We start from the raw sequence: 13,806 nt of genomic DNA on the forward strand, positions 1-13,806 counted from the left end.
CTCGAGAGGATGTGGAGGGTGAAGGTAACGGTGGGCCCCGTGGTAATCGGAGCACTAGGTGCAGTCGAGTGGATCCAGCAGATCCAGTTTGTAACATCTCTTTATTACTATAATCATTGTGATCAGTTAGTTAAAAGACTAGTTGGGATTATATAAGGAATTTGAATATTTTTAATACAACTTAACAAAGTTTATGTTAAAGCTTAGCATAACTTAAATGTGATAATTCATGTTAAACCATGTGGGAAGCTTACATAAAGCACATACAAATATGTATAAAATTAATTCTATATAATATATGAAAGATATCACATTAAAGAAAATCTGAGTACTAATATTAAATATTTACTGTTTAAAGTATGTTTGAAACAGTAAATATGAGGTCATCTATCAAAGTTGTGGAATAGTTCTGATGAGGAATCGAGATTTTTCCAAGAGGAAAAATATTTTTTGTTCTTTCCTTTTAATTAAACTGTTTACTGTAGTTATTATCGCCGTGGTGCGTTCAGGGAGATATAAAAGGTTCAGGATGTGCTCGGGGTTAGAGTTTTATTCAAAAACCAAAGACAGCCACAGACGTTTATTTGCAGTCGCCACAGATTAAAGCACATTTCACCTCCTGCTGAGTTTGGAGCAAACACAGTGTTTGTGTTTTGTGTTGTGGAGCCCTGACTCTCGCCTGCAGGCACGTTTTCTCCTCCTCCTGCTGCTCAGGTAGTTTCCATGTGTAAGATGTGTCCTGAGGCTGCAGGTGAGCCAGCAGACACACCCTGAGCCTCAGACACACACTTACTCACACACACACATTATGATCCATCACACACACCCTGCCTGCTTACACACAGAGTCGCACCCAGTTTGACTGTGTTGCCGTACCAACACACCTTAACACACACACACATTTAGTTTATTGAGTCATAATAAATCTTCAGTGCAGATTTTATCGTCAAGTTTGTGAAGAAATTGCAAAACTTTCTGGTTTGATTTCAGCGCTGGTTAAAAAATCTAAACAAGAAGCTGAACTCAGTTAAAGAATCTCCTGGTTTAAAGCAAATACTCTAAATATTATTATTATAAACTGTGAAGTCTCTTCTGTTGGAACAAATTAATCATCAGATGTGATCACGCAGTTTGTTGCTTTGCTGTTAATGTTTGAACAGCTACAATTTCTGTAGTTAAATGCAGAAAGTTTCAATGTCCTGAACCAAATGACTCAGTTTTGTCTTTACGATGTGAAAATACTATTTTAGTTTCCTCTTTTTCTGCCTCAGATGCCCTAAATTAAATCAAGTTCCCACTGAAAATCCATTTGTTTCCTCAAAAAAAGAACATAAAACACTCTAAGAGATGCAGGTAGGGCTGTTAGATCATTTTCTACTATTGTTTTCAGGTGATCTATAAATCTTATTGAGCTCGGTCCTTCAGGTGCTTCAGGTTAAATATCTGGTGCCTTCAGGAGAGGAGCTCAGGTTAACACAGACTGATGGATGACAGAAGTTTTATTTAAAGTCTGTCATGTACAAGAAACATCATCTTTAAAACACTCCAGATCAGCTGGTTTCACGGGATTTAATGCCTGAATACAAAAAAAATATCAATTCGGTATATTTTATCTATTCTGTTCTATTTTTTATTCTATTCTGTTCTTTTATACTTTTCTAATACTTATACTAAATATAAACTAAAGGTTTATAATGGCCTGGCTTTAAAACTTTCACTGTTTTGATCATTTATACTTAACAGGCATTTATAACTATGGAGCTCAAATCTGTTTTGCTGGTGTAAAGATGACTGACCAAAGTGTTCATGAAAAGAGGAACATGGAGCACAGCTTTCATGTATTCTCTCCACTGTGTTAGAACAATAAAGGCAAAAAAAGATAGTAAAAAAAGAAGAAGAAGAAACAGAACTTGATGGAGGCCGATTCTCCCTCCGGCCTGAGGGGGCGCTGAAGCACCGGGAGTTACGTTTATTTTTAACCGAAAGTGAAGCGTAACCGGAGGAAGCCAACGCTGATAGTCTGCCGGCGCTTAGCTGCTGAAGTGTGGAGCAGCTTTTGCAATTTTCTGCCCTGGCTGTAAGTACAAATACTTCGGATTATTTTCCCCCGCATTTCTTCTTAATTTAATCATATTTTTTTGCGACGCGATGTGAGTTGAACTTCCGGTGATAAGTAGCTAGCAGGGGCCTAACGTTAGCCTGCAGTCACGCATTTATCAGAAACTAATTTTTATATAAATTGTACTGAAAGTTTAAAGATAAGTGACTTAAATTCGTGATTATAAGTCATCAATTTAATTTTACACTTTGAGGCTAATGTTAAATGCTAGCCAAACATTACAGAGTTGAATCTAATGAATGCTAACAGTGTTTTATGAAATCCAGCCCACAGTAAAAACAACCCGCTGTGCTAATGACGCTGTTATCGTTTGTATCCAGAATCACCGCAGACAGCGGGATTTATCCTAGCGGTGGGCAGTAAATGCATCCATCAAGACTGGGTTTGAGTTACTTCATTTAATTTGCATATTTATGTTGAGTAAAGTGATCCGTACAGCCATGTTTACATAAGTGAGTCACTATCAAAGACCCGTTTGTGTTCAGGCAAGACCAAAGTTCATCTTAAAAGGTGGTAAGCAGACAGCAGCAAGGCTTCTACCAGAGTTTGGCCAGTTAGTTATTGCAGTAATTTCTTAGATGTGATATTATCCGTCCTCAGTTCAGCAACATTTACTGACTTTCATCCCTCTGTGACTCCAAACCAAATGATTCACAGTAAGTGCCAGATCTAAGCTAAATATCAAGGAGTTTGACAGCAGTTTGTTTCTCAGATTAACTGGTCCACGGAAGAGAAGGACCCTCCTGTCAGTCCACCATGGCAGACATCAAGAACTTCCTGTACGCCTGGTGTGGGAAAAAGAAGCTGACTCCAAACTACGACATCCGAGCAGCGGGCAACAAAAACAGGCAGAAGTTTATGTGTGAGGTGAGCGTTCATTCTGACATCAGGGGGTTTCACTCGGTGAGGTTTTTGTTAACCTTACACCGTACTCCCTGCAGGTCCGAGTCGATAGCTTCAACTACATTGGGATGGGAAACTCCACCAATAAGAAGGACGCGCAGACCAACGCCGCCCGCGATTTTGTCAACTATCTGGTCCGAATCGGAGAGATGAACGCAGCAGAGGTCCCGGCCCTCGGGGTCAGGAAGCCGTTCCTGTTTTTCCTTCTGTTTTTTTCTGTAGAGATAAAAACTGATTGTTTCTCTCACTTTGTCTTTTTTTAAATGAGTAAGTACGTTTTCTGCCATCAGGCGAGCGCTCCCATCGCAGATCAACCTGATGCAGCTGCAGATGCTGGCTTTGGAAACCTCCCTTCTAGCGGTCCTCTACCACCTCACCTGGTAGTGAAAGCTGAGCAAGGTACCGGCAGCATGGTGGCTTTAACGACTCCAAACATCACAAGTTCTTACTTTAATGTGGTGAGGCGGGTCGGATTAAACGGGTTCAGATATTCAGCCGGCTTCTTTCTGCTTCTCCTTCTTTATTGTTCTCAGGGGACAGCAGCGTCAGTGGGCCGGTTCCAGGAGTGACCGGACTGGGTTACGCAGGAGCAGGAAACTCGGGTTGGGGCAGAGGAGGAAGTGACGGAGGAGCTCAGTGGGACCGAGGAGCCAACCTGAAGGAGTATTACGCCAAGAGAGACGAACAGGAAGCGCAGGCGGTACAAGATAATTCCAAATTACAGTGCAGTGAAAAGCATTGGTGATGTTAACATTAAGCTCCTTAACAGGAAGTAAGCTGCTCCTAAGTTACAGTCGTCCCCCTAAAGCTCAAATCTGAACCAGAACCTTGGACAGATTTACTAAACTTGGAACAACCAGCCAAGTTTACACTCCGAGGACTCTGCTTTCATGAAGAAAACTGGCACTCGGGGAATACGTTTCTACTTTTATTTTTAAACTTTGGCCATTAATAATATGCAGATGCATCATTAGAACCAGAATGAGTTCCCTTATTTGTTCTTCAGGTTTGATTTCTCTCCCTCGCTAAACGAACTCCCGCCTGTGTTTTTGTTTGCAGACTCTGGAGTCGGAGGAAGTGGATCTGAACGCTAACCTTCACGGAAACTGGACTCTGGAGAACGCCAAGGCCCGTCTGAACCAGTTCTTCCAGAAGGAGAAAACCAGTGCTGAGTATAAATACAGCCAAGTGGGACCGGACCACAACAGGTCTGGAATCTCAGAGCTTTTTAGACCGGCTGGAAATTCTAAACCAGATCCAGTCTGAGGGGTCACAGCTGGAGCCGAAACAAACGCTGATGGTGTGACTGTGATTTTAATGAGCTTCAGCTGCTTAATAATTCTCTTTAGCTGAAGAAAAATCAGAAGTATTTCCTAAAAGCAACTGTGATTTTGACCAAAGGACTTGATTTCTCCATTTGAAGAGAATTGATTGAATCTCTGCTGGAAGTGTTTGTCTTTTGTTTCCCTTCAGTTTGGATTTGGTTTGGAGTTCACAGCCGACCTTCAGCCACACACCTGTTTTATCTTGCATGTTCAGACATTCAGTTTCTGATTGTACTGATACGTTCTGATAAACGCTGCTTATTTTAGTCATTCAGCTCACAGATTCTACATAAATGTATCAAATCCATTGGAAAATACAATAATGGCAAAGATTGGCCCCGCCCCCAAAGAGCCGCTCGGCAACCAGACTGGGAAACACGAACTAATCATATTTTTGGCCTGAGCTACAGCAAAGCTTTACAACAGCTTTAGTTGTTTTCTCAGTAAAGATGGCGACGAATGAACTTAACATGGCGTTTCTTCAGTGTTGTGGGAGGAGTCAGAGATGGTGGCATCTCTAGACTGAGCTGTTGTGGAACTTTGTGCATGTGCAGGAGACGTGTGAGGGTGTAAGCTGAAAGTGTTGATCAACAGGGTGGGGGCGGGGCTTCGGCACAAATAATCGAAGCTCCGCCCGGAGAGCGAGCGCTGTCCTTGAAGTGACGGGTGGTAACGCTCAGAAGCGCCTTGAGCCGACTGTTGTTGTCATTTGGCGCTTTATAAATAAAATTGAATTGAATCTTCTTTGTAAAAAAATTGCCAGTTTATGTAAAACAAGACTTGGAATTTCTGATTATTCTAAAATAATTTCCTCCAAAGAGCAGCGCGAGGGTTTTACAGGACGTGTTGATTTTATGTCCTCCCCTTCTTCTCCTGCTGTTTCTTTCTGTTTCCTCTTGTTTTCATCTCCTGCTTCCTTTTGATCTTTTTACATCTTTCTCTTTATTCCTGCTGCCGTCTCAGTTCTCCTGTTATTTTCCTCGTTGAATGAAATTCTTAAAGGTTATATTCTCTTTCAGCACGCACCAGCTGGGTCTCAGCTCAGCCATCATCGTATTCCCAGACACCTGTAAACACGTCTTCTTTGTCTTCGTGCACATAAATGTGTGACAGTAGCCTGAATACGACCCAGCTGGTGTGTGTCGCGCTGCAGAGCTGACGTGTGTTGGTTGGTGGTTGATGTTCAGGACGTTCCTGTGTGTTTTTCTGCTGGACTTGCTGTAAACCCAGAGACCTCCAGGGTGTGTCGGCTACACCAGAGAGCTCTCACTGTTCGAACTGAGCGCAGACACCAGCTAACTCGCACTGAAACAAGAACAACTAGAATAACTAGAACCTGAGCCCGACAAACCCAGACTGGTTTGAGTTGATGAATTGTTGTAATGTGAGAAATGAGCTGTGATAAATGTCAGCTGGTGAATTGGGCAGGAGGTTACTTTCAGAGGCTGGAGTGAGTTTCCTGCTCCATCAAAGAACACCGAGGTGATGCCAGAACTCACAACCACACCAAAGGAAGACATGGGACAGTGTTTAGGTGCACTAAAGCTGTCCCATGGGTGCAGCTCAGGGCTTGGTGGAGTCTGGTTGTGATTTCTGGTGTCGCTGTTCACCGCAGGGCAGAGCGCAGCCAGGAGAATCAAAGCTGTTGATTGGTCTTTAAAAATCCCAAAGTCTGGCAGAAAAACATGCAGGCTTCCTCCTGAGAGTGCTGCAGGTGAGTTCAGCTCCTAAGTCTACGTGCAGTTTGATGCTTTTGTTCTAGAAACAAGGAGTGAAGCCGTGACGTTTGTCTTTGTGTCTGCAGGAGCTTCATAGCAGAGATGCAGCTTTTTGTGAAGCAGCTCGGCAGAAGTAAGACTCCAGAACATTTCCTATTAAATGCTGAAGTTGTTTTAGATGATCAGCAGTGAAAGAGGTCAGAACAGGACGCAGAGAGAGCGCTACAAACCAAAATGGCAACCACACCGGACTCTGTGTGAGCGTGCCCGAGAAGAATTCGATTTTTATTAGTCTGTTCTCGGATTAACACTGGATGGAAAAGTTACAGAAATTGTGATAAATGTGATCAGAAACCATGAAACACCAGTTGCTTTCTGTTGTTCGTGTGAGTCAAACGTTGCCGGGTTTGCTCTGCAGGGATCACGGCTCGAGAGCACGGCTCCAACAAGAAGCTGGCGGCTCAATCGTGCGCTCTGTCTCTGGTGCGACAGCTGTATCACCTGGGAGTCATCGAGGCGTACTCCGGGGTCACCAAGAAGAAGGAGGGAGAAACTGTACGTTTAAAAACAGGCAGAGACTGAACGACACATCACGCAGCTCGTTTTTAAAACAGGATTTTGTTATTTTGGCACAGTTGGAGGCGTTTGAGGTCAACGTGTCCCCAGACCTACAGCAGCAGCTGGCCTGTGTGGTCCAGGAGCTCGGAGTCAGCGTCCCCCCACCGGTGAGTCGCATGAAAGCGTTCGCACTTGCTGTTCAGTGTCTGTCAATCGAACCCACCCTTCAAAGGCAGCACGTAGCAAATAAAGCAGTGTGCTGTGACGAATCTGAAGTCTGTCGCGCTGATGTTCGTGGACGTACGCATGAAACCAGTGAAACACTCTTCAGTGCACCGGACTGCAGATGTGATGTGGTGATGCTCTTCAAAGCAAACTGTCATCGTCAGAATAAACGGAGCGTTTACATTCGATTCAGTAACATGAAGGTTTTTATGTTCCAGCCTGCAGACCCCAGCAGCCCGGTGTCTCTGGTTCAGGGGAAGCTGGCGTACTTCGAGCCGTCACAGAGGCAGACCGGAGCCGGAGTCGTCCCCTGGTCGCCGCCTCAGGTCAACTGGAACCCCTGGACCAGCAGCAACATCGACGAGGGGCCGCTGGCCTACGTGAGTCTCACGAACCCTGAAACCCTAAAGTAGGATCAGTTTGTGGCTCGTTGATCTTTATTAGCAGGTATTCAGAAATCATGTTATTAATTCGAGTCCCACAGGCTGTGCAGACACTCGGTGTCTTACAGTCATCAGAGTCGTGCAGCTCTTCCCTCTGTCCTTTGTTTTCCTGACAAAACTCTGATTTCTAAATCGGAGCGAGTCGTGGTGAAAGCCTTCCGTAAAGACCCCGTTCTAACCCCTTCAGTGCCCTCCGGAGCAGATCAGCGGCGACCTGCACGACGAGCTGCAGTACCAGCTGGAGCATGATGAAAACCTGCAGAAGGTCAGTCTCCTTTACCTTTACGTCTGCGTTGCTGAAAGCGTGCCGTGAGACTTAACGATGCTGTCGTTCAGATCCTGATGGAGCGCGAGCAGCTGCCCGTCAAACAGTTTGAGGAAGAGATCATGGCGGCCATCGACAAAAGCCCTGTGGTGATCATCAGAGGAGCGACGGGCTGCGGTAAAACCACTCAGGTCCCTCAGTACATCCTGGACCGCTTCATCAAGGGGGGCCGAGCATCGGACTGCAACATCGTGGTCACGCAGGTAACGCCGAGGCGTCCTTTCACCCGCCTCGTTTACCTGAGAGCTTACAGCCTGTCTTCTGTATTGTTGATCAAGCAAACATTAAGCGGCTTTAAGCTCACTTCATTGCAGTTTGAGGTCTGATCCGTGTTTGAGCTCCGTGTGCTCCGTAAACCTCCGCACAGCAGCCCTGACCTTCTTCTTCTCTGCAGCCCAGAAGGATCAGCGCTGTGTCCGTGGCTGAGAGGGTCGCCTTTGAGAGAGCAGAGGATCTTGGGAAAAGCTGTGGCTACAGTGTCCGATTTGAGTCCGTCCTGCCTCGACCCCACGCCAGCATCCTCTTCTGCACCGTCGGTATGGAAGCCACTGTGCCGCTGCCTCAGCAACTAAGCAGCGAAGCCGTGGTTACTTCGCTGGGCGGGGGAAGCGATTTGGCGGTCCGGCCATGTAGATCTGAGTGTTTTCTGTGTTTCAGGTGTTCTTCTGCGGAAGCTGGAAGCAGGAATCAGAGGCATCAGTCACGTCATCGTCGATGAGATCCACGAGAGAGACATCAACGTGAGTTTGTTTGTTCGCTGATTTTTAGGGACTCACTGAGCCAAAAACACCCCGGGGGCTTCTGTCCATGTGTCTGACCCTCTGTGTGTCCGTGCAGACGGACTTCCTCATGGTGGTCCTCAGAGACGTGGTCCAGGCATACCCGGACGTGCGCATCATCCTCATGTCGGCCACCATCGACACCACCATGTTCAGAGAGTACTTCTTCAGCTGCCCCGTCATTGAGGTGTTTGGACGCACCTTCCCTGTCCAAGGTACCTCCGACTCACCGGCCTCACCTGTGTGTGGAAACATTAAAATGATGATTGTCTGTGGACTTTCCTGTAATATAAACTGAGGATAAGCACTCATACAAGTGTTTGGTGACCCGTTAGCCGGGAGGTTTGGGTGTAATGGTGAGCGTGGTGCGTCCTGCAGGTTTTAGATCTCACCCTGGGTCAACACACCTGAATCAAATGATGAGTTGATGACCAGGCCTCTAGAGAACTTCAGGACATGCTGAGGAGGTCATTTAGCCATTTAAATCAGCTGTGTTGGATGAAGGACATCTTAAACCTGCAGGACACCGGCCCTCGAGGCCTGGAGGTCCCCTGCCCTAAACTGTTTAAGCCAATAATCAGTGTAGTAAACAGTTATTGTTATATCAGCGGGTTTGAAAAAACCTCTTCCTTGTTTTCAGAGTATTTCCTGGAGGACTCCATCCAGATGACAAAGTTTGTGCCTCCACCGATGGACCGAAAGAAGAAAGACAAAGACGAGGAGGGAGGAGACGACGACGTGAGAAACGTTTTTAAAATTCTTCTGCACTGTGACGAACGTCAGAATTACATGTGATTGTAAAACGTTTCTCCCCAGACTAACTGTAATGTGATCTGCGGGCCGGAGTATACGCCGGAGACGAAGCATTCGATGTCTCAGATCAATGAGAAGGAAACGTCCTTCGAGCTGGTGGAGGCGCTTCTGAAGTACATCGAGACGCTGCAGGTGGCCGGCGCCGTGCTCGTCTTCCTGCCCGGCTGGAACCTCATCTACTCCATGCAGAGACACCTGGAGAGCAACCCACACTTCGGTACGCGTCACACCACACAACACCAATAACGCCTTAAGTGGAGAGTCACTGCTGTGGGGACTGTTGACCGAAACACTCCCCCTGACACTGCAGTGGAAAGCAAGAGACTTCTTGGATCTTGGTTTTTAGCTGGTGTTGTGTAGCGTTGTTGCTCATCGTGCGAGAGCACTGTGAAAAATCTGGTATGCTGTGCTTTTCAGGAAGCAACCGGTACCGAATCCTGCCGCTGCACTCTCAGATACCTCGAGAGGAGCAGAGGAGGGTGTTTGAACCGGTTCCTGATGACATCAGAAAGGTCAGTGACAGGAATACATAAAAGCTTCATCCTAAATTTAACTTGTGGAATTCAAACCGTTTCAACGATGACCGACGTGGATGAGATGAAGTGTGTCTGATATGTGCTACATGCACTGAGCATGTCTGAACCACACGCTGACGTTTCAGGTCATCCTGTCCACCAACATCGCCGAGACGAGCATCACCATCAACGATGTCGTCTACGTCATCGACTCCTGCAAGTAAGTGTCGCTGTGCTCACAGGTGTAGTTTCTCTTCCTGAGGTCAGCGTCTGAGCGGGTTAGGGGTTAAAGGTCGCACTGTTTGCTGTGCTAACAGGCAGAAAGTGAAGCTGTTCACCTCCCACAACAATATGACCAACTACGCCACCGTCTGGGCCTCCAAGACCAACCTGGAGCAGAGGAAAGGTCGAGCCGGCAGAGTCCGACCGGGGTTCTGCTTCCACCTCTGCAGCCGCGCTCGATTCGACAAGTAAGGCGCGTTGATCCTCCGGCACGCCGCGGGCTGCAGCGTTTGGGTGTTAACATGTCTCTGTGTGGCTGTGCAGGTTGGAGACTCACATGACTCCAGAGATCTTCAGAACTCCGCTGCATGAAATCGCCCTGAGCATCAAACTGCTGAGACTCGGAGGCATCGGCCACTTCCTGTCTAAGGCTATCGAGCCACCGCCACTGGACGCCGTCATTGAGGCCGAACACACCTTGAAAGGTACGAAAGGCCTGGTCTGAAGGGAAACGGACTATCGGGGCTGCTGGGAACTTAGTTCTGTGTGTCTTGGTTTGTCCTCTCACAGATCTGACGCTCTGATTTATAGATTTTAAATGATCAGCCCTGCTGTGGCCTGTTTTTATGCCTGTGTTGGGGTTCTATGCCCTTTGGTCTGATTCTTGTCTGTACTTCATAAAGTTGACATGTTATGTTTTGTTTTTGAAGATCCTTTTTTTGCCGTCAGTTTCCACGTGAATTATTTTCACTGTAATCTCCGTGTTTGTTGCAGAGCTGGACGCTCTGGACTCCAACGACGAGCTGACCCCTCTGGGGCGGATTCTGGCTCGGCTGCCGATCGAACCTCGGCTGGGGAAGATGATGATCATGGGCTGCATCTTCCAGTCAGTTTTTCGTCTCTCTGCTGATTTTCTGATTCTCTCAGCGTCCCGTCTTTAAATGAAATTCTCATTTTCGTGTTTCCCTCCAGCGTCGGCGATGCGATGTGCACCATCTCGGCCGCCTCCTGTTTCCCAGAGCCTTTCATCAACGAGGGGAAGCGTCTCGGCTTCGTGCACAGAAACTTTGCTGGCAGTCGTTTCTCGGATCACGTGGCGCTGCTGTCCGTGTTCCAGGCCTGGGACGACGTCAGGTCTGTGCCGCGTGCTCTTACAAATGAATAGCTAAATCAGAAAAATGGTAAACTTCACATGTAGAGCGGTAAAGTTACAAAAGACCTCTGCAACACGAGTGACAGGAGGTGTCGTTTTCTCCCTGAAACGTCTCGTTTGTGAACACTTGTTGTTCTGCTCAGGATTAATGGAGAGGAGGCGGAGAGTCGCTTCTGTGACCACAAACGTCTCAACATGTCGACTCTGAGGATGACCTGGGAGGCCAAAGTCCAGCTGAAGGAGATCCTGGTGAACTCTGGATTTCCTGAAGGTACCCGAACGCACCATCCTGACACACAAAGCTGATTGAACCGGCCGGGAGCTCACCTGCACTTTCGTTTCCCTCAGAGTGTCTCATGACGCAGATGTTCAACACGGTGGGGCCGGACAACAACCTGGACGTGGTGGTCTCTCTGCTGACCTTCGGCTCGTACCCCAACGTCTGCTACCACAAAGAGAAGAGGAAGATCCTGACCACCGAGGGGCGCAACGCCCTCATCCATAAATCCTCCGTCAACTGTCCCTTCAGCAGCCACGACATGATCTACCCGTCGCCGTTCTTCGTCTTCGGCGAGAAGGTGAAACCCAAAACTGCCACGTTCACGTTGCTTTTGTGTAAATTAACAACAGCAGGTGGTTTTTTCTGTAGGTTTTCTCACTAAATAAATTTTTAGATGAATTTACGGCCCTCGCAGCATCACAGCCAACATTTCTCTCGGGTGGGGACGTTTCTGTTTTCAGATCCGAACCAGAGCGATCTCGGCTAAAGGGATGACTCTGGTCAGTCCTCTGCAGCTGCTGCTGTTCGCCTGCAAGAAGGTGACCTCTAACGGAGAGATCGTGGAGCTCGACGACTGGTGAGTGACCGACCGACCTGCAGCTCGTCAGCACTCTCACTCACTTCCTGTTTCCTCTGAGGCACTGCGATTCGCTCTCCTCTCAGTGACCTTTCACTTTAATGATGGCAGGATCAAACTGACGATTGCTCACGAGGTGGCGGGGAACATCCTGGCTCTGCGGGCCGCCCTGGAGGCGGTGGTGGTGGAGGTGACCAAAGACCCGGAGTACATCAGACAGATGGACCAAACCAACGAGCGGCTCCTGAACGTCATCAGACACGTCTCCAAACCGTCGGCGGCCGGGCTCAACATGATGGCCACCAACCAGAGGTAACGGACGTCCTCAGACAGGAAACGCAGCCTGCCTGTTTCCTTTTTCCACATGAATGAAGGAACGTTTTAGTTCATCCTTTCAAATCGCAGATTTTTCTCCCTCTATGATGAAACTTTGATGTTTTGATCTTCTTTGGGTCTCTGCTTCATCCTGTTATTACTCACATCGCCTCTGAAAACAAACTTTAGACCTTCAAACATCTCATCTCCTCTGTTTGTGTGTCTGTGCAGGATGGGAGACGGTCCACGACCTCCGAAGATGCCGCGTTTTGATGGAGGAGGCGGCGGCAGAGGTTACCAAGGAGGAGGAGGCTACAGGGGAGGATATGGAGGAGGAGGAGGGGGATACAGAGGAGGTGGAGGATATGGAGGAGGAGGAGGATACAGGGGTGGTGGAGGATATGGAGGATACAGAGGAGGCGGTGGTTATGGTGGAGGAGGAGGTGGTTATAGGGGAGGAGGAGGTGGTTATAGGGGAGGCGGAGGTGGAGGAGGAGGTGGTTACAGAGGAGGAGGTGGAGGATACAGAGGCGGCGGCGGGTACAGAGGGGGATACTAACCTTAAAAATCAGTCGCCTCGTCTTCTTCTTTCGTTTATTTTGTAAAAGATTAATGTGAAATCGAGCGCCGCAGTTAAAATGATGTTTGACTGGAACCTGCTGATGTTGGTTTTTATGGTCTGTGAATGAAAACGTCTCAATAAATCTGTCCTGTTCCTTCATCGCGTTGGCTCATTCTTCCTCTTCACACATTGAAAGTCTGAAGATCCAACTCATCAGGATTAGTTTGAGTTTAAACTTAAAATTAAAAATCCCACAAGTTTGGACTCGTGTCAAACAGAAGTTATTGCTTAAAGAGTGTCCACAAAATAAAAGCAGAAACTATTTTAAATAATGCAGGTTAACTTAAAAAGGTTCTGGCTGTGAGGGCCCAGCAGGAGGCGCTGTCTCACGCTTTCTTTTTTCTAAATACTTCTGTTTTTTTAAATACATGAAGGTACAAAAGTAAAATACAGATTTTAAAAATACTTTTTTGTTAAATAAACATGAGGATAGATTAAAATTGACCACAATTAAATCACCCCACCACAGACCCATCCACCTGCAGGAGGACTGACCTGGATGGGGTGGCATCACCTCCCCGTGGGCAGGGACCCTCAGCTGTTGATATGTGCTAGACATCTTCATACTCATCTCAGTCTCCTGAGAGGAGCTGGGCAGGGGTGGGTGTATGTTGGGTTTTTCTCTGATGGATAAGACCCGTCCTTTTCTTTGGCCACCTCTCGTAGCTTCTCAGTACAGTCATGGCCAAAAGTTTTGAGAATGACACAAATATTTGATATATTGAAGTAGAGCTGCACAGGGGCGGATCTAGAAGGGTGGCATGGGGTGGCAAGTGCCACCCTAAAATGATCCCTTGCCACCCCAGTTTTGCATATGACAGTGTTGTTTATTAAAATAAGACAGCATTAACATTTTGAGCGTAGTTACAGTCAGCAGTGAATATAAATGCTAAAACTGAATATATTGCATAGTG

The 13,806-nt window shown here is 47.1% G+C and overlaps 1 protein-coding gene across 2 annotated transcripts; it reads left to right on the top strand.

Annotated features, from left to right (window-relative positions):
- Nucleotides 1-1,966: 1,966 nt before the first annotated feature.
- On the top strand, nucleotides 1,967-12,991 carry dhx9 (DEAH (Asp-Glu-Ala-His) box helicase 9). 2 transcript variants are annotated; one of them, XM_082513553.1, is made up of 28 exons: nucleotides 1,967-2,077; nucleotides 2,832-2,986; nucleotides 3,061-3,201; nucleotides 3,313-3,421; nucleotides 3,556-3,722; nucleotides 4,082-4,230; nucleotides 6,152-6,198; nucleotides 6,484-6,620; nucleotides 6,701-6,790; nucleotides 7,067-7,228; nucleotides 7,479-7,556; nucleotides 7,628-7,819; nucleotides 8,011-8,152; nucleotides 8,274-8,356; nucleotides 8,454-8,610; nucleotides 9,036-9,133; nucleotides 9,212-9,425; nucleotides 9,626-9,720; nucleotides 9,870-9,943; nucleotides 10,041-10,193; nucleotides 10,270-10,430; nucleotides 10,720-10,831; nucleotides 10,918-11,079; nucleotides 11,242-11,369; nucleotides 11,447-11,676; nucleotides 11,840-11,955; nucleotides 12,067-12,267; nucleotides 12,502-12,991. In XM_082513553.1, exons 2-28 carry the CDS (start codon nucleotides 2,876-2,878, stop codon nucleotides 12,827-12,829), a joined length of 3,837 nt encoding a protein of 1,278 aa, XP_082369679.1. In that variant the 5' UTR covers nucleotides 1,967-2,077; nucleotides 2,832-2,875; the 3' UTR covers nucleotides 12,830-12,991. The 2 variants fall into 2 exon arrangements, with proteins under 2 accessions (XP_082369679.1, XP_082369680.1); XM_082513554.1 differs by lacking the exons at nucleotides 1,967-2,077; nucleotides 2,832-2,986; nucleotides 3,061-3,201; ... (1 more) ...; nucleotides 3,556-3,722; nucleotides 4,082-4,230 and adding an exon at nucleotides 5,964-6,061.
- The last annotated feature ends 815 nt before the right edge of the window (nucleotides 12,992-13,806 follow it).

This window comes from Aulonocara stuartgranti, assembly GCF_965226115.1.
Source record: "Aulonocara stuartgranti genome assembly, chromosome: 18".
In the NCBI taxonomy this organism is placed as follows: domain Eukaryota; kingdom Metazoa; phylum Chordata; class Actinopteri; order Cichliformes; family Cichlidae; genus Aulonocara; species Aulonocara stuartgranti.

Coding starts and splice junctions, on each gene's coding strand:
- dhx9 (XM_082513553.1), top strand. CDS start 2,876: ATGGCAGACATCAAGAACTTCCTGTACGCCTGGTGTGGGAAAAAGAAG. Junction 10,431..10,719: donor GGCCGAACACACCTTGAAAG/GTACGAAAGGCC, acceptor TGTTTGTTGCAG/AGCTGGACGCTCTGGACTCC. Junction 11,677..11,839: donor TCTTCGTCTTCGGCGAGAAG/GTGAAACCCAAA, acceptor TTCTGTTTTCAG/ATCCGAACCAGAGCGATCTC.